This window comes from Cynocephalus volans, chromosome 8 (genome assembly GCF_027409185.1).
Source record: "Cynocephalus volans isolate mCynVol1 chromosome 8, mCynVol1.pri, whole genome shotgun sequence".
NCBI lineage: Eukaryota > Metazoa > Chordata > Mammalia > Dermoptera > Cynocephalidae > Cynocephalus > Cynocephalus volans.
Genome location: NC_084467.1, coordinates 31,995,955 through 32,016,588, shown reverse-complemented (window position 1 = coordinate 32,016,588; position 20,634 = coordinate 31,995,955). Strand labels below are relative to the sequence as shown.

General features: G+C 39.3%; 1 protein-coding gene and 1 pseudogene across 1 annotated transcript; one reads left to right on the top strand and one right to left on the bottom strand.

The window, feature by feature from the left end:
• The first annotated feature begins 6,030 nt into the window (after positions 1-6,030).
• LOC134385172 (E3 ubiquitin-protein ligase Mdm2-like) lies at positions 6,031-7,587 on the top strand (annotated as a pseudogene).
• An 11,326-nt stretch (positions 7,588-18,913) lies between these two features.
• On the bottom strand, positions 18,914-20,340 carry LOC134384107 (phospholipid scramblase 4-like). Its single transcript, XM_063105737.1, is given in 2 exon segments — positions 18,914-19,137; positions 20,004-20,340. Coding segments are annotated over 2 exon segments (561 nt in total).
• Positions 20,341-20,634: the final 294 nt, after the last annotated feature.

Below are 20,634 nucleotides of genomic sequence, written 5' to 3'. Positions count from 1 at the left end.
GGTTTTTTGTTGTAAAGTTGTTTGAGTTCCTTGTGTATTCTGGATATTAATCCTTTGTCAGATGTATATTTAGCAAATATTTTCTCCCACTTGGTTGATTGTTTTTTTACTCTGTTGTTTGTTTCTTTTGCTGTGCAGAAGTTTTTTAGTTTGATATAATCCCATTTGTTTACTTTTCCTTTAGTTGTCTGTGCTTTTTGGATCCTATTTATGAATTCTGTACCCACTCCTATTTCCTGGAGTCTTTCCCCTGTTTTCTTTAAGGAGTTTTATTGTTTCAGGGTGTATATTTAATTCTTTAATCCATTTTGAGTTGATTTTGGTATGTGGTGAAAGATACAGGTCTAGTTTCATTCTCCTACATATGATTATCCAGTTTTCCCAGCACCATTTATTGAAAAGGCAGTCTCTTCCCTAGTATGTAGACTTGCTGCCTTTGTCAAAGATCAGATGGCTGTAGGCATATGGGTTAATTTCTGGGTTCTCTATTCTGTTCCATTGAGCTGTGTGTCTGTTTTTATGCCAGTACCTTGCTGTTTTGGTTATTATAGCTTTGTAATATAGTTTAAAGTCAGGTAGTGTTATGCCACCAGCTTTATTTTTTTTGCTCAGGATTGCTTTGGCTATGCATGGTGTTTTGTTGTTCCATATAAATGTCTGGATAGCTTTTTCCAGAATGTTCATTTCTAACAAGTTACCATGTGATGTAGAAGCTGCTGGCCTGGGGACTACATTTTGAGAGGAACTTTTTCCAAGAAAAGTAATAATATATTAAGAGCAGGGCAGTAGAAGCAGTTCATTCTGGGTGCAAACAATAAGAAGGTGTATTGTCTGTAGATAATTGTAAAATAATAATAAGACAACTAAAAAAGTCAGTCACTTTTTATTATCACTGTGCTCATACGACTCTGAACAATATCTCACAGATACTCCTCCTGAAAAAAAAATCTTTCAATGGTCCAAGTTGAAACAATTACTCTTAAATCTGATTCAAATGAGCATTTTTAAAATTAATTAGGCTTAATAAACATTGTATTCCATGTAAAAGTTAATTTGGGACTCTTATACAGTTGGTCCCCAAGACACTTGGACTCAGCTACAGGTGCAGTTTGGAGAGTAAGTTCTTATGGTTCAGAATGGTTTGAGCTCCTTCAAGCTCACTTTGGGAACAGTTTGTGTCTCTGACCCCTGTGTTCCTACTGATTCTTGCATTTAAACAGTAGATTTAGGGACTGAAAGATTAGCTCAGTTGATTAGAGTGCAGTGTTGATAAAATCAATGTACATACAGGGTTTGATCCCTGTACCAGCCAGCTGCCAAAAACCAAAAATGAACAAAACCCAATAAACATTAGATTTAAAACAAAAAAGAATATAATTGTATGTGATTTTTCTTTCTGAATTATCTGTTTTCTACAGTGAAGGTTTAGACGAGGTTACTAAGAGTGGGACTCAGCCTTGAATACTACACAGTAAAATATTAAGCTTTAAAATTGATTCATGGATTTGGCAATGGTTTCCTAGACAAGACAGCACCAAAAGCACAAGCAACAAAAGAAAAAAATAGAGAAAAAGTAGACTTCATCAAAATTAAAAACTGTTATACATCAAAGGATACTATCAAGAGGGTGAACAGATAACGCACAGAATGGAAGAAAACATTGTCAAGTAATATATCTGGTAAGAGTCTGGTATCCAAGATATATAAAGAACTCTTACCACTCAACAACAGAAAGAAAAACAACCCTATTAATAAATAGGAAAAGGACTTGAATAGACATTTCTCCAAAGAAGACAGACAAATGGCCAACAAGTGCATGACAAGATAAACATTAATCATTAGGGAAATGCAAATCAAACCCACAGTGAGATACCACTTTGCACCCATTATGATGACTATATAAAAAATTGAAAATAACAAGTGTTGTTAGGAATGTAGAAAAACAGCAACCCTTGTACATTGCTGATGGTCAAGGAGCACTGTTTTCCTTGTTGCTGATGGACAACACTGTGGCAAATAGTGTGGCTGTTGCTCAAAAAGTTAAACAGAATTACCATATGACCCAGCATTTCCACTCCTAGTTACATACCCCAAAGAACTGAAAACAGATGTTTGAACAATAATTCGTACACAAATGGTCATAGCAGCACTATTCATGATAGCCAAAGGTGGAAACAACTCATGTCCATCATCAAATAAATGGGTAGAAAAAAAATGCATTATATCCATATAACGGAATATTATTCAGCCATAAAAAGGAACAAAGCACTGATATGTGTTAAAACACGGATGAACTTTGAAAACATTACACTAATGAAAAAAGCCAGACACAAAAGTCCACATATTGTATGATTTCATTTATATGAAACATCCAGAATAGGCAAATTTATAGACAGAAAGCAGTTTAGTGGATGCCAGGGCTGGGTTGGGGGTAAGGGGGAGTGACTGTTTAAAGGGTATAGGATTTCTTTTTGGAGTGACAAAAATGTTCTGGAACTAGATAGTGATGATGATTGCATAACATTGTGAATGCACTAGATACCACTGAATTGTACCCTTTTAAATGGTTAAAATAACAAATTTTATATTGTGCATATTTTGCCACAGTAAAAATATTGTCTGTTGGGCAAGACTTCTGATGATGGTGAAATGAAGAGTTCACAAACTCTCTCACAAAAAACAACTATAAAACTGGACAAAATTGTCAAAAACAACCATTTCAGAGCTCTGGAAATTGACTAAATGCACATGACTGAGAAGTGCTAATTCATGAAAAAGTGCTGAACTTCAGGTAAGAATAATTGGAATCCATGCCATTCTTGCTGAGGCTCCACTCATCTCTTTTCTCCCCCTCCAGTCCAGATGGCACAGCCATGCTACCAAGGCATCCATGCTACCATCTGTGCTATCAAGGCAAGGCTGGTTGTAAAAACCAGCAGCTTTGCTGCTCGTGGAAATGGCTGACGATTTAGAGTGGAGGGCAAAAAACATATGCTGAGTGGTATTGTCAGTAAAGTTATCAAGCTCAGTGGGAATTGTACTGGGAAAGCGCTCAACTCTACTAGCTTGAGGTTGCAGACTCACTTGGTAGTCAAGCCAAAAATTTAACCGGCAGATCTTGGAAATGATAAAGCTGTAGAGGGACTGGATGAACTTGCCACACATCCCTGACTGGCTGGAAGGCCACACCACACTTGTACAGGTGAGACCCAAGAGGGCTCAAGCTCGGCACACATTTCTTGCTGACTTCAAGACTGTGCTCATGCACAAGGAAGTACCAGGAAGGCCCATTGGAAAGGAAAACCTGGGGAAGACTTGAAAAGTGCCTGAACTGTGAATGCACTCTTCAACCCACACACAGATTCATAGGCAAAGAGTGGAAGACTTACTGGCACTAGGCATTTGGGCAAAACCTCTGACTAATTATTGTTTTACCCCTAAGATATTCAGACACAAGCATGGCCCCTAGGAAGTGAAGATAAAAAATAAAAATAAGAATTAAGAAAAAAACAAACTGAGAAGCATAACTCTAGAACATTGCTAGAGAGACAGAATTTGCAGATTTAATCCAGGCAAGTTACTAAAAACAAAACAAAGTAACAAACACAAAACAACCAGGAATAGAAACAATCCTCAGGGGGAAAACTCAGAATCCAGAATTGCTACAATATATTATTTTAAATATCCAGTTTTTAATAAAAATATGAGACATTCAAAGAAACAGAAAGATGTGACTCATACTCAGGAAAAAAAAAGTCATCAATAGAAAACTGTCACTGACTGAGCTGAGATGCTATATTTAGCAAACAAAGATATCAAAGCAACTATTATAAACGTTCAAAAAATTAATCCTACATTTAGAGAAATAAAATTTAATGACAATGCTTAACAAATAGCAAATCTCAATAAAGAACTAAAAACTATAAATAAGAATCAGACGGAAATTATAGAATCAAAAAGTACAATAACAAGGGCTGGCCAATTAGCTCAATCAGTAGAGCACAGCGCTGATAACAGCAAGGTCACGGGTTCAGATCCCCATACTGGTCAGCTGCCAAAAAAAAAAAGAAAGAAAGAAAGAAAAGAAACAGGTAAAAGTACAATAACAAATGAAAAATGCACTAGATGGCTTCAACAGCAGATCTGAGATAGTGGAAGAACCTGAAGATAGTCAAATAGAAATGATCTAATCTGGAGAACAGAGAGAAAAAAGATGAAAGAAAAAGAAACAGAGCCTCAGACATCTGTGGTATAACATCAAGCACACCAACATATGTGTAAGTGAGATATCTGTGAAAACCCCAGAAAGGTAAAAGAGAAAGAAAGGGGAATAAAACATATTTGAAGAAACAGTGACCCCAAACTTCCTAAATCTGAGGAAAAATCATTCATCTACAGATCCAAGGAATTCCAAGTAGGATAAACATAAAGAAACCTATGTTCAGACGCATTATTGTAAAATTGTTGAAAGCCAATGACACAGAAAATCTTGAGAGCAGCAAGAGTAAAACAACTCATTTCAAATCATACAGGACAATTCTGATGAGTTGTACTTTTCATCATAAACAAGGGAGGCCAGAGGCACAGGAGTAATAATATGTTTAAGATCCTGAAAGAAAATCAAACCAACAAACCTGTCAACCAAGACTTCAAGCTCCAGAAAAACTATCCTCCAGAAATAAAAGTGAAATAAAGGCATTTTCAGATCGATAAAGACTGAGAGAATTCATTGCTAACAGACCTGAATTACATAAAATATAAATAAAATCGTTCAGGTTAAAAGGAAATAACACCAATGGTAACTTGAGTCCACAAGAAGAAATAAAGAGCAACGGAAAAGTTATATGTGTAGGTAAACATGAAAAACTACTAATATATATATTTTCTCTTTTCTTCTGTTAATTTCCTTAAAAGATATAAGATTATACAAAGCAATAACTATAATAATGTATTGTTGGGTTTATAATATATTGTTATAATACATATAGCAATAATAACACAGAGGAGGGAGCAGGAAATAGATTTATATTGGAGCAAAGTTGTTTTGCTAGATTTAAGCTAGTCTTAACCTGAAGAAGATTGAAAAAAGTTAAGATGAACACTGCTGTCCCTAAAGCAACCATTCTCTATATAAGTGTAGTTTGAGTGAGTGAAATGAGACATTTTTGAGTTTGAATAAGTGAAAATAACTCAATAAAATATAGTTTAAAAATCATTATTTAAATTAAAATGGTACATACACTAAAAATATTTGTAACACAAAAGAAGGCAGTCAGGGAGGGACAGAGAAATAAGACAGGAGAAATATAAAAAACAAATAGCAAAATGGCAGATATAAATCCAGCCATATCAATAATTACATTAAATGTGAATAGACTAAACACTTCAATCAAAAATCAGAGACTGTTAGACTAGATGTTTTTAATTTTTAAAGCAAGATTCAATTATATACTGTCTATGAGAGACACACATCAGATTCAAAGACACAAGTGGGTTGAAGTAAAAGAATGGAAAAAGATATATCACGTAAACAGTAACCCTAGAACTGAAGTGACTGCATTAATATCAGATAAGATAGGCTTTAAAATAAGACAGAGGTGGGTTGGCCGGTTAGCTCAGTTGGTTAGACTTTGATGTTATAATAAGCTCAAGAGTTCGAATCCCCATACTGGCCAGCCGCCCCCTGTACCCTCCCCCAAAAGAAAGACATTTTGGCACTCCCCAAAGGCAGTAGGGGGTGCACATTGCAGAACCTCGGCAAGCTTGGCTCCTTTGTGGGCTTGTGCAGCCCTGGGTGAGTGGAAGGAAGATGGAGCAAGCAGCCCAGCCCAAGGGGCGACTCTGACTCCTCTGACCCAAGTCCTGCCTCTTTCTCTGCCAGGAGGCTCCTTCCTTTCTGGACTAGTGCATTCCAGCACCCCGGTAGCCTGGGCCCAGAGGCCCAGGGCATCAGGCTTCCAGGCTCCCATGTAGGGAACTGGGGAGTCTCGAGGTTCCCCCCCTACCCCAAGAGCAAAACCCCCCTGGCAAATGCACAATACCAACATGTGTGTGTCTACTGATGGCACTGTAACCACCTCACAGATCCCAGCTTCAGAGAGACCCTGGTTAGACCAAAACCATTGCTTTTGAAGCTGTGCACAAAAAGTCTTCCTATGTGTACAAAAAGCCTTCCTGGCATCCAGGGATGCCTAAGAACCCCTCTTTCAAATGTAAGAGGGGTTCTTAGGCACCCCTGGATCCCAGGTTAAGAACTCTGCACTAGCGATACATGAGTACAGTATACTGATCTTTTCTGGGATGTAGGTTCTATTTTATCTTGGCCAGTATTATGATAAAACGATTATATGATGAAAAACAACAACATGTTGTATATCGTTCAATAATCTTCTAGGAGATTTGTTTGGAGTGCCAAGCTTCTCTGTAAAGGAGCACAGGAAAATATATACAATGACCTACAGAAACTTGACAGTAGTCAATCAACAGGAATTATCCAATTCAGGCATATCCACGAGTGAGAACAGGTGTCATCCTGAAGGTGGGAGTGATCAAATGACCCTGTGCCAGAGCCACAGGAAGAGAAACCTTCATCTTAAATTTGGTTTCTAGACCATCTACCTCATCTAGGAGAGCAATTAGTGAGACAGAAGATGAGTTATCTGGTGAATATCAGAGAAAGTGCCATTCGTGGATAGTACTTCCCACTCCTTTGAAGAATGCCAGGCTCCATGTGCAGTAAGGGAGACGCGTGGTGAAGGGAGCAGTGGCAGTGAATGGACAGGGCCTCCATCAAATCCAGACGCTGACGCTGGCATAAGTGAACATTCAGGTGATTGGTTGAATCAGGATTCAGTTTCAGATCAATTTCGTGCAGAATTTGAAGTTGAATCTCCCAATTCAAAAGATGATAGCCCTGGTGAAGACGGACAAGACTCTCCGATGAAGATGGTGAGGTGAATCAAGTCCCTGTGTATCAGGCAGGGGAGAGTGATAGAGATTCATTTGAAGAAGATCCTGAAACTTCCTTGGCTGACTACTGGAAGTGTACTTCATGCAGTGAAACGAATCCTCCTCTCCCACCACGTTGCAACAGATGCCGGGCCCTTCGTGAGCACTGGCTTCCTGAAGATAAAGGAGAAGTCCCTGAGAAAGCCAAACTAGAAAACTCAGCACAAGCAGAAGAGGGTTTTGATGGTCCTGGTTGTAGACAAACCACATGAATGATTCCAAACAGTCGTGTGTGGAGAAAAATGATGACAAAATCACACAATCCTCCCAACCACAAGAAAGCGAGTTCTCAACCATCAACTCCTACTGGCATTATTTATAGCAGCCAAAAAGATGTCAAAGAGTTTGAGAGGGAAGAAACACAGACAAAGAAGAAAGTATGGAATCTAGTTTCCCCCTTAATGCCATTGAACCTTATGTGATTTGCCAAGGTCGACCTATAGAAATGGTTGCATTGTCCTTGGCAAATCGGGACGTCTTATGGCATGCTTTACATGGGCAAAGCTAAAGAAAAGGAATAAGCCCTGCCCCGTACGTAGACAACCAGTTCAGATGATTGTGCTAGCCTATTTCCCCTAGTTGACCTGTCCCTAAGAATAGAACGATATATTTCTAACTATTTAATCCTAAACATTTAGGCAACATGAAATTTATTTTTATTTACATCTGTCAAAGCAAGAAAGTATCCCAGTCCATGTAGATTTCTTCTCTTTAGTGTAACTTATCTACTTTGGGTGGGGGCGCAGATAGTGAATATTTACTTCCTTTTAGGAAAATTTTGCTTCTGTTTATATTTTATATTTGGGTTTTAATGTAACTTGAATTGGATATATAGATCATTCTTTACTCCTACCCCTTATAGTTTAAATAATTTCCACTTAAATGAGAAGTATCTGATTTTTAAAAACATATGAAAGGACATTTACATGTAACTTATGTAGTACCTTTTGAGTAAAGAGAAAATATATGAAAGATTCAATATTTAAATTTCATGTACGCTTAAACCTTCCAATCCTTAGTTTCTCTATTCTTTTGGAGACTCTTAAAAATACCTTTTCCAGATTAAAAAGAATGTTGGTAGTTGTACAAAGGTACTTCAAAAAGTTCATGGAAAGATTTGTATTATCTTTTAATTCTATTTTCCCGTGAACTTTTTGAAGTACCCTCATATTTGGTGCTATGTAAGTAAAAATGTACTTTTCCCCCTCTAACCTCTGTGGTTTACTAAGGGGTAATGATGTTGTCAGTTGAGAATAGCCATCATTTACCCATTAAGACAAAAAATTTTAAGCCTCCCTAGTAAAATATGGAATTGTTCTGGGAGTCTAACCTGGTATACCAGGTCCTTTTGGGCACCTAATTTTAGGATTTAGTGGAATGTTTTGTTTCCCCTAACTGAAAAACAGTTCCAAGATACTGGGAAGTAGCTTCTTGGGCTGGGTTACAGGGTTCCTGGTAGTTGTCTAGGTTTCAGACCTTTGCTTAAGGCCAGTTTTAGAAACCGAAAGATTAATTTAGAAATTCAATACACAGAACTCTTCCTTTTAAAACTAGCTGAAAAGGTTGTAACTTCTCTCTAAACTATCCAGAAATTATGCATCACTTTCCTTCAGGAATGACAGGATCAGACCATCTCTCAAACTGTGTAGATTAACTTCTTCATTTATATTTACATATGAATCTTTGGTAAAATAGTGAAAATAACCACTTCGACTTAAAGAACCAGTGTTCTTCTGTCTCCCGTGTAGGATAGTTGTACATACTCATGACTCAGTTGTTTTCACCAAGAACCGGACACTCATTCTAAATCAATGGATCAAATGATGTTAATGTTTATTATCATTTAGCAAATTTCTCTGGTTTTTGCTGGAGAAGCTAAGCCTTTTTATTTTAACCAAATATATATACGTATTTGATGAATTTTCTGGTAAATATCTTTTAATGGAAATTTTCTGACTGGGGAGACATTTGAAAGTTACTAGAGTAAATTCTAAAGAATAAATACATGGGCAGAATTTTAATTTCTGAAATTTATTGTGAGATGGGATTTTTATGAGTCTTTGCCAAATTTATCCTATGTTTAAGATTTTCCTAAGTTACAAGGATACTTCAAAAAGTTTGCAGAAAAATAGAATTAAAAGATAATATGAATTTTTCCATGAACTTTTTGAAGTACCCTTGTACTTGTACGTATGTTGCCTCATGCAAAAGTACTTTTTCAAATTGAAATTAATAAAATGTATTCTCCAATCAACTATGACTAAAGATAGAAAAATCTGTCTATACTGTCTATTGAACATAAATGTGCAAAAAAGATAAATTTTGATGAAATCATTGGCAAATTTGCAGAAGTTAGGCTCAAAAATCATAATTGTAATATTATTTATTACTGTAACAGAACGATATGAGTATTGTTCTTTTTTCAAAAAATACATCAATGCAATTAAAAAGAATTAATTACAATTTTCCTTTTTTGCATCGTAATATTTATTTATTTTTATTGGCATGCTTATATAGACTAATTTCTCACTCTCTGCTTTTTATTTTCTGGACCTTAATATTATTCATTTAATCTCATGATTTTACTGAAAATGATTCTGTCATATGAAGGTGAGGGATCATAAACAATGACCCACAGCAGTGGTCAAATATGCTAGATAATTCTCTGGGTAAAAGTGAATGAAGAAATTCTTTACTTATGTATGTATTCATTTATTCAAGAAATATTTACTAAGCAACTGTGATAAGCCAGGAAATGTTCTAGGTCCTGGGGACACAGAGGAAATCCCTATCCTCATGAAATTTACACCCTAGTGATTCATTCAAGAGACATTTATGGAGCACTCCCATACCATACGAGTCCAGTGGTGTGCTGGAGCTGGCTTGCACTGGCTTGTGAGAGCCAGTTGTGAGCATCTCTTTCCAACTCCTTATTCAGTGATGTTATGCTAGTAGCATAGAATAGGCCATGGTGGGGACATTTACACCTCGGGAATACAGAAAAGCTACATAGCAAGGCTTTTGTTTTTGGAAAGTCAGTTGCTAAATATTTTTACAAGCACACCGCTACAAGTCACCCAGTCAGGGAGTTCTTCCCTGATTTTTCAATTTATAGAAGTCTGCCCCAGTGATTCTCAGTCCTATTATCTTGTGTTATTTGCTTCATAGCATTTATTACCACTGGAAATTATCTTGTTCCATTGATTTATTCTACTAGTTATTTACAGAGTGCCCACTATATGCCTGGAACTGTTATAATACTTGAGATATAAAAAAAAAAAACAACCCTGGTTGGTGGACCTGTTTTAGCCTAATAAAATGAATTGAGCAGAGTTCCCCAGTTTTTTGTTTGTTTCTCTGGTTGGTTATTTGATGTAGTTTGCATAAGATAGAGATGATTTGTGGTTTTTTTTTTTGTTTTGTCGATATACATTGTGGTTGATTATTGTTGCCCCTTAACAAAACCTCCTTCCCTCCTCCATCTCCTCCCTCCCCCTCAACAATGTCCTTTCTGTTTGCTTGTCGTATCAACTTCAAGTAATTGTGGTTGTTATATCTTCTTCCCCCCCCACCGTTTTTTTTTTTTTTGCGTGTGTGTGTATGTGAATTTATATATTAATTTTTTAGTTCCCACCAATAAGTGAGAACATGTGGTATTTCTCTTTCTGTGCCTGACTCGTTTCACTTAATATAATTCTCTCAAGGTCCATCCATGTTGTTGCAAATGGCAGTATTTCATTCGTTTTTATAGCTGAGTAGTATTCCATTGTGTAGATGTACCACATTTCCGTATCCGCTCATCTGATGATGGACATTTGGGCTGCTTCCAACTCTTGGCTATTGTAAAGAGTGCTGCAATGAACATTGGGGAACAGGTATACCTTCGACTTGATGATTTCCATTCCTCTGGGTATATTCCCAGCAGTGGGATAGCTGGGTCATATGGTAGATCTATCTGCAATTGTTTGAGCAACCTCCATACCATTTTCCATAGAGGCTGCACCATTTTGCAGTCCCACCAACAATGTATGAGAGTTCCTTTTTCTCCACAACCTCGCCAGCATTTATCGTTCAGAGTCTTTTGGATTTTAGCCATCCTAACTGGGGTTCGATGATATCTCAGTGTACTTTTAATTTGCATTTCCCGGATGCTTAGTGATGTTGAGCATTTTTTCATATGTCTGTTGGCCATTTGTATATCTTCCTTAGAGAAATGCCTACTTAGCTCTTTGCCCATTTTTTAATTGGGTTGCTTGTTTTTTTCTTGTAAAATTGTTTGAGTTCCTTATATATTCTGGATTTTAATCCATTGTCAGATGTATATTTTGCAAATATTTTCTCCCACTCTGTTGGTTGTCTTTTAACTCTGTTAATTGTTTCTTTTGCTGTGCAGAAGCTCTTTAGTTTGATATAATCCCATTTGTTTATTTTTCCTTTGGTTGCCCATGCTTTTGGGGTCGTATTCATGAAGTCTGTGCCCAGTCCTGTTTCCTGAAGTGTTTCTCCTATGTTTTCCTTAAGAAGTTTTATTGTTTCAGGGTGTATATTTAAATCCTTAATCCATTTTGAGTTGATTTTAGTATATGGTGAGAGATATGGGTCTAGTTTCATTCTCCTGCATATGGATATCCAGTTATCCCAGCACCATTTGCTGAAGAGGCAGTCCCTTCCCCAGTGAATAGGCTTGGTGCCTTTGTCAAAGATCAGATGGCAGTAAGTGTGTGGGTTGATTTCTGGATTCTCTATTCTATTCCATTGATCAGTGTCTCTGTTTTTATGCCAGTACCATACTGTTTTGGTTATTATAGCTTTGTAATATAGCTTAAAGTCAGGTAGTGTTATGCCTCCAGCTTTATTTTTTTTGCTCAACGTTACTTTGGCTATGCATGGTCTTTTATTATTCCATATAAATGTCTGGATAGTTCTTTCCATTTCTGAGAAAAATGTCTTTGGAATTTTGATGGGGATTGCATTGAATTTGTATATCACTTTGGGTAGTATGGACATTTTCACTATGTTGATTCTTCCAATCCAAGAGCATGGGATATCTTTCCATCTTCTTGTATCCTCTCTAATTTCTCTCAGCAGTGGTTTGTAGTTCTCATTATAGAGATTTTTCACATCCTTGGTTAACTCAATTCCTAAGTATTTTATTTTTTTGGTGGCTATTGCAAATGGGCAGGCTTTCTTGATTTCTCGTTCTGCATGTTCACTATTGGAGAAAAGAAATGCTACTGATTTTTGTGTGTTGATTTTGTATCCTGCTACTGTGCTGAAATCATTTATCAACTCCAAGAATTTTTTTGTAGAGGTTTTAGGCTGTTCGATATATAGGATCATGTCATCTGCAAACAGGGACAGTTTGACTTCATCTTTTCCAATCTGGATGCCCTTTATTTCCTTCTCTTCTCTGATTGCTCTGGCTAGTACTTCCAACACTATGTTGAATAGGAGTGGTGAGAGTGGGCATCCTTGTCTAGTTCCTGTTCTTAAAGGAAAAGTTTTCAGCTTTTCCCCATTCAGGATGATATTGGCAGTGGGTTTGTCATATATGGCTTTAATTATGTTGAGATACTTTCCCTCTATATCTAACTTATAGAGGGTCTTGGTCATGAATGAGTGTTGAATTTTATCAAATGCTTTTTCAGCATCTATAGAGATGATCATATGGTCCTTGTGTTTGAGTTTATTAATATGGTGTATCACATTTATTGATTTGCGTATGTTGAACCAACCTTGCATCCCTGGGATGAATCCCACTTGATCGTGGTGAATAATTTTACGTATGTGTTGCTGTATTCTGTTAGCTAGTATTTTAGTGAGGATTTTTGCATCTATATTCATCAAGGATATCGGCCTGTAGTTTTCTTTTTTGGTTATATCTTTACCTGGTTTTGGTATCAGGATGATGTTTGCTTCATAGAATGAGTTTGGGAGATTTGCGTCCGTTTCAATCTTTTGGAATAGTTTGTAAAGAATCGGTGTCAATTCCTCTTTGAATGTTTGGTAAAATTCTGCTGTGAATCCATCTGGTCCTGGGCTTTTCTTTGTTGGGAGCCATCTCATAACAGCTTCAATCTCCTTTATTGTTATTGGTCTGTTCAAATTTTCTACGTCTTCATGGTTCAGTTTTGGGAGCTTGTGTGTGTCCAGAAATTTATCCATTTCCTCCAGATTTTCAAATTTGTTGGCGTGTAGTTGTTTATAGTAGTCTCGAATGATTCCTTGTATTTCAGATGAATCAGTTGTAATATCGCCTTTTTCATTTCTAATTTTTGTTATTTGAATCTTCTCTCTTCTTTTTTTTTTGTTAGCCATGCTAATAGATTGTCAATTTTATTTATCTTTTCAAAAAAACAACTTTTTGATTCATTGATCTTTTGTATTGTTTTTTGGGTTTCAATTTCATTCAGTTCTGCTCTGATCTTAATGATTTCTTTCCGTCTGCTAACTTTAGGTTTGGATTGTTCTTGTTTTTCTAGTTCTTTAAGGTGAAATGTTAGGTTGTTCACTTGCCATCTTTCCATTCTTCTGAGGTGAGCATTTAATGCAATAAATTTCCCCCTTAATACTGCTTTTGCAGTATCCCACAGGTTTTGGTATGATGTATCATAATTTTCATTAGTTTCAGTAAATTTTTTGATTTCCTGCTTGATTTCTTCTTGGACCCATATGTCATTAAGTAGAATGCTGTTTAATTTCCATGTGTTTTTATAGTTTCCAGAGTTTCGTTTGTTATTAATTTCTAGTTTTAATCCATTGTGGTCTGAGAAAATACATGGGATAAATCCAATTTTTTTGAATTTATTGAGACTTGATTTGTGACCTAATATGTGATCTATCCTGGAAAATGATCCATGTGCTGATGAGAAGAATGAATATTCTGAGGTTGTTGGATGGAATGTTCTGTAGATATCTGCCAAGTCCAACTGATCTAGAGTATTGTCTAGATCTTGTGTTTCTCTACTGATTCTTTGCCTAGATGATCTGTCCAATATTGACAGTGGGGTGTTCAGGTCCCCTGCTATTACGGTATTAAGGTCTATTTCCTTCTTTAGGTCTAATAGAGTTTGTTTGATAAATCTGGCTGCTCCAACATTGGGTGCATACATATTTATGATTGTTATGTCTTCTTGATGGATCAGTCCTTTTATCATTAAGTAGTGTCCCTCATTGTCTCTTTTTATGGTTTTTAGTTTAAAGTCTACTTTGTCAGATATAAGAATAGCTACTCCAGCTCGTTTTTCTTTTCTGTTTGCATGGTAAATCTTTTTCCATCCTTTCACTCTTAGTCTATGTAAATCTTTATGGGTGAGGTGGGTCTCTTATAGGCAGCATATAGTTGGGTCCTCCTTTTTAATCCAGTCAGCCAGTCTGTGTCTTTTGATTAGGGAATTTAAACCTTTTATATTAAGAGTTGTTATTGAAAGGTGTTGATTTATTCCTAGCATTTTATTGGTTGTTTGGTTGTCTTAGGTGTCTTTTGTTCCTTGCTTTCTGATTTACTGTTTGTTTCCTGTGTTTGTTGGTTCCTTAGGTTGTAGATAGCCTTTTTGTTTGTTTGTTTTCTCTTCATGAATGCCATTTTTATTATACTAGTGGGTTTAGATTTTTCTTGGGTTTTTATGGCAGTGGTAGTTATTTTTTAGGAACCAAACCCAGTACTCCCTTGAGAATTTCTTGTAAGGGTGGTTGTGTGGTAGTGAACTCCCGCAGTTTTTGTTTGTGTGAGAAATATACTATTTGCCCTTCATTTTGGAAGGATAGCCTTGCAGGGTAGAGTATTCTTGGCTGGCAATCTCTGTCTTTTAGTATTTTGAATATATCATCCCATTCCTTTCTGGCTTTTAGGGTTTGTGATGAAAAGTGTGATGTTAGCCTGATTGGGACTCCCTTATAGGTGATTTGACGCTTCTCTCTTGCAGCTTTTAAGATTCTCTCTTTGTCTCTGAGTTTTGCCAATTTGACTATAACATGTCTTGGAAAAGACCTTTTTGGGTTGAATACGTTTGGAGATCGTTGAGCTTCCTGGATCTGAAGATCTGTGATTTTTCCTATACCTGGGAAGTTTTCTGCCACTATTTTGTTGAATATGTTTTCAATGCAATCTCCATTTTCCTCCCCTTCTGGAATACCCATGACTCAGATATTTGAGCACTTAAGGTTGTCTGATATCTCTCTCAGATTTTCTTCAATGCCTTTGATTCTTTTTTCTTTTCTTTTCTTTTTTGTCTGCTTGTGTTATTTCAAACAGCCCATCTTCAAGTTCAGAGATTCTCTCTTCAACTTCGACAAACCTGCTGGTTAAACTCTCCGTTGTGTTTTTTATTTCGCTGAATAACTTCTTCAGTTCGGCAAGTTCTGCTATATTTTTTTTCAGGACATTGATTTCCTTGTATATTTCCTCTTTCAGGTCCTGTATACTTTTCCTCGTTTCATCATGATGTCTAGCTGTTTTCTTGTATCTCATTCAGTTTCCTTAGAATTATCACTCGAAATTCCTTGTCAGTCATTTCAAGGGCTTCTTGCTCTATAGGATCTAGAGTTTGAGATTTATCAACTTTTGGTGGTATACTTTCTTGATTTTTTGTATTTCTGGTATCTTTTTTTTTGATGTTTATTCATTGTGGCAGGGGGTTTCACAGTCCACCGGTTTGAGACTATTGACTAACTAAGATGTTGCTGTGGTTGCCAATTTGGTATGGCTACCTCCGTGACTGCTCAGTTGGCCTCTAGTGCCTTGTGTGTATGGTTGCCTCAGGTCTTGGGCTTCTCCGGGGAGCCACCTCTCTGGTCATCTTGGACTCTGCTGGGCTGCTGGATCACTCAGTGGTGGCCCCACAGGGTGTGTGGTTTCTGTTGAGTCTCCGCCTCCCTAGCCAGGCGTCTCCCCCTTCTGTGCTCACTGGGCTGGGCTGGGATGTGTCTTCTGCAACCCTCGTCTATCAGCTGGTCCTTCAAGACCCTGCTCGGCACTACCTCGCCCAGGAAGTCTACCAGGTTTCTGCTAGGTGCAGACGACTGGTCACTCTGGGTGCCTTTGTAGCACCGTGTAGATCTTTCTCGGGACTTATCACCTTCCTCCTGGTATTGCAGTTATTTGTGTACTTGTCTTATCTCCCACACCAGAGCATGAGCTCTTCGGGGGAGGAGCCCACAGCACATGGTTCACCTTTGAATCCCCCCCCCCCCCCCCCGTGCGGACCGAGTCTGGTGCCTGCCCGCAGTCAGCTCTCCGGCAGGTTCAAGCAAACTTGGGAACTCTCTGACCACACTATTCCTAACCAGAAATCGGTTAGGCGTTGTTCCGAACTGGTGGCCGCAGAGATGGTATCTGCCTCCCGCTAACAGGAAGTTTACCGGGGGCCGGAGCCCCGGGGGCGGTGGAGTGACCGTCAGCCCAGCCCGTACTTCCTTGCCCTCCCGACAGTGGCTGGGGACGCCCCACGCCACTAGCCCCGCCAGAGAACCGCAGAGGGAGTGGGAGGGGAGGCCGGCCCGCAGGCCCCGGGAAGGCCCACGCCGGGGCAAGCAAGTGGGAAGGCTCAGTGAGGAGCCAAGCCAGGTGAGGAGGACAGGCCTGGCCGAGCCGGGCCGGAGCCGCCACCACCTGAGAAAATGGAGGCAGCCCCAGGGCCGGTGAATGACCCAGTGGGGCAGGTGGAAGCCGGGCGGGCGTCCACCCCCCGAGCAGGGCCGGGCCGGGGGTCACTCACAGGGCTGTGCCGGGCCGAGCGGCTCCCTCTCTGCCTCTGTGTCTTCGCCGTCCCTGTTCCTGGTCGCCGCCGCCTCGGGCTGCTCGCTCGGTCCCGCAGCACAGCTCGGGCGCTCCCAGGAATCTTCTTTTATGCCGGCCTGAAACCTCGAATCCTAAATAGGGCAGCTGGCCGCCTTCACCGTGGCCCCGGCCTCCGGGATCCTGGCAGCGTCAACAGCGGCCCGACACCATGTTCCCTGTTGAGAGACTCGCTTTTGCAGTTAAGAAACAGTTCTTTTCCTGCTCCATACTTCAAAGCTGTTGCCTGTAAACGAGGCAGCCTCTCCTGCCAAGGGCAGAGTGGTGGTCAGCCCCCATGACCGGCCACCAGCAGCGGTCCTCCCTTAAGAGACGGCAAGAAAAAGGTCCACAAGTTTCCCCTGATTTGTGTATTTTTTTAAGTGTGGGAATCTTTTTTGTAAAGCTATGTGAACATCATGTCGTGTTTGTCTGTGTGTGCATAAGTTACCTTTCATGGGAATTATTTCTCTGGTGCCTTTCTGCCCTGCAGTACCTAAATGGGCCAACCCTTCCTGGTTCCCTTTGAGGAAGTCTGACCTTGCGATTCAAAGAGAAGACACTAAAGACCAGTTGTTAACAGGCCTTTCGACTTGCAGAAACTACTGTCTTTTTGATTGGACAATTTGGGAAGAAAAAGGCTTTTAGGGATTATATTTAGCATAGCTATGGAGTCAGTATTTTAATTTTACCTCTAGGGGGCAGTCATGGATCATAAATTGGTATGCTATTAAAAAAAGTATCTACAAGAAATTCAACCGAGTGCCCTTTTAGATATGTATTATTTTTCCCATTTTACAGATGAGGAGATTGAGCCTTAGAAAAGCTAAGTAACTTTCTGAGTTCATATAAGATGTAAGTAGCAAAGGCAGATCTGGGATTTTAACCTGAATCTATTTGCCACTAAAGTTCTTGCTCTCAACAATACACAAAAAGACATTCTCTCTCTCTCTAAACTATCCAGAAATTATTCATCACTTCCCTTCAAGAATGACAGGGTCAGGCCATCTCTCAAACTGTGTAGATTAACTCCAGTTCTTGCCATTAGAACAGATGGTTAGGGCAGGCTGGTTAGCTCAGGTGGTTACAGAGCAGCCTTATGATACAAGGTCACAGGTTCGGATCCTCATACCTGCCAGCTGCTAGAAAAAAAAAAAAAAAAAAAAACAGCATGGTGATCATCAGACATCTTCTCAAAAGAAAAAAGAATGATCTCTTCTGCGTCACATCAAACAAGATACAAAAGTTCGGCAGGCTCTCTTAGAGATTCTCCCAAACATATTTTATATATAGGCATCTGTGACCAAGAGAGGTTATGTATTAAATGTATTATGTATAAATGTCTTAAATGCAAGCTTCTTTTAAGGGCACTGGTATCTCTAAGTTGCTCAGAGATCTTGACAGGTTGTAGCCCTGATCAACTCCTTTCCTGATAGTCTGATCCTGCCTTCATATATAGGCAGCTCCTGATTGTCCATGCCAGGGAATGAGGGAACAGGCATGGAAAATACAAACCTTATGATAAAAAAAAAAGCTAAATTTTGTAATAAAATCAAATTTCTCATTGAAAATTTTATAACTTTTGCAGAAGGAGGTTTATATGCGCACAAGTAAAAATTTTGTACGATAAAACATGATTATGTCTGCCTGCCTTCCTTTTTGTTTGTAAAAAGATTAACATTCTTTTTACCTGGAATCAAGTTTGCCTAACAGGACATACTGATGGAGGTAGGAAAGGGTTACAGATAGAAGCCATGTGGCTCTGTCCCAACAGAGATTGCTGTATAAAGCCCACCATTTCACTGTCTATTATAACGTGAGAGCTCTAGGGTTCATCTTCCCTTATCTCATGTTTATAGTGTTTTCAAGCTTATTGTGTATATGTGTACTTGGTTAATGAGTCATAGCTTTTCAGGATGAACTCCTAGTCTACTAAGTGGACAGGCACTCAATCGAAACACACGTTTAGAATGTGTTCCTGCACTCATGCTCCAAGCCTACCCAATAAGAATAATCTGCAAAGCAGAGAAATATACTTGCAAATAAGTGAGGGTTGACTGTAAGCCTAATCCAACTTTTCTTATTTGTTTTTTTTATTAACCATAATTGACGATTTGCTGTGTCCCTCTATCATGATGAACGTTGTGGTGGAGATCTGTCAATGATGGATACACCATCAAGGGGTTTGGCCACCAAAACAGAATCTGAACCACAGCCACAGGTTGAACACGGCCCAAGCACACTCATCACATTCTCTTTCTTCTCGTTTGGGATGCCATAAGCCGCCCTGCACAGGTTCCAGTGTTCTGCAACAAAGCCAGTGGTGATGCCAGGAGAACACTGCACCTCCAGCTCTTGTCTGGCTGAGGGGCAACAGAAGCAACAGCAGGTGTGTTGAAAGGTTTCTGCATTGGCATGATTTCTCAGCCCATACAGTCAGTAACCCAAAGGACAAAGGGCCTCAGTGTCCAATAAGTATTCCTGGTAAAGTCATCTGCATCTTCAGTTATGATGTAAACCATTTGGTCTGAGTTGTTTTTAATATATCTATTATAAGTTTCATAGGGAAAGTGAAGGAAAATGGTCAGGGCCCCTCAGATGTTCAGAATCTTGCCGAGCATTTGATGTAAATATGCACGTGTGCTCAGGAGTTCCTTGGTTATTGTCTAATGTAATTGCATATGTGCGCCCAGGGGTCCTGGGTTATGGATTTAAGTATAAAGGATGAGTGGCTCTGGTCCACAGGGCCCCCCACCCCTGGGATTTCCCTGGGTGGACACAGGGAGGCTGCTACTGCTACTGGAGGCTATTGCTGCAAGCTGTTGCTGCCAGTGCCCCCGAAACCCTCCGAGAGGCCACCACTGCTGCTGGAGGCTGCTGTAAGCTGCTGCTGCTGCTGCTGAGGACTGAGCTTGTGTCATCTGCCAATGGCTCTTGGGATCTTTCCCAATTACCTAGTGTGGACCTGTGTGTGAGGGGTCTGTGACCTAGCCTGGCATGTGAGGGGTTTGTGACCCAGTCTGTACAATGGGTTTGAAGGGTCTGATCCCTAGCCCTGACAATACAAATGGAAACTTAGTATGAATTGCTTTAACGATACAATTAGCATAGCTATTGCACTAACCCCACAACTGGCATAGTTGTGTAGCTTTACAAATTTCAGAACCTGTCATCATTTCCAGTGGTTCGAAATGCTGAAGAATGTGTATGTTGTCCAAATGAGCTAAGTATTCCAGACCAGGAGGGCAGTTTGTGATAGGAGTTGGCCCTGGCATCCGTGTTATTGGAGCAGACTGATTGGGATATTTGCCAGGCTGATACTGGATTGGATGGGTACCACCATTTGGCTGGTACAAAGGGAAGGTACTGGGCTGCTGTGGACTCTACTATCCCATAGGCAAGACTCCTGGGTAGCCTGCAGGTGGGGGGACAGCTAGTCCAGGGGGCCCTGGAAAAAAATGAGTACTATAGTCAGGAGGGGCATCAGACCTTGGATCAGGTGATTTTATTTGATTTTCAGTTTCACCTGCAAGGGGCTGTGAGACTACACCTGACATTTTGAAGAGTTCCAATTAATCTTGTGAGTGGCCTGGGCTGAATCCATGGGAGCTGCACCTCCACTGTCACGCTGCCCATTTCGTAGACTGATCCCTAAATTACTCTTTGACACTCAGTCTGAAGATCTAATCCCACATGGCCTAATCTCTGTATCGGATCAGATTACTGCCTTACCTGACAGTAATTTAATTTAACACTCACTATATATCAGTACTTATTTACTTTTTTATTAGGGAAAATAGTTCTTTTCTTATAAGGTTATTTTGATGACGAAATAAGATAATACAAGGGTA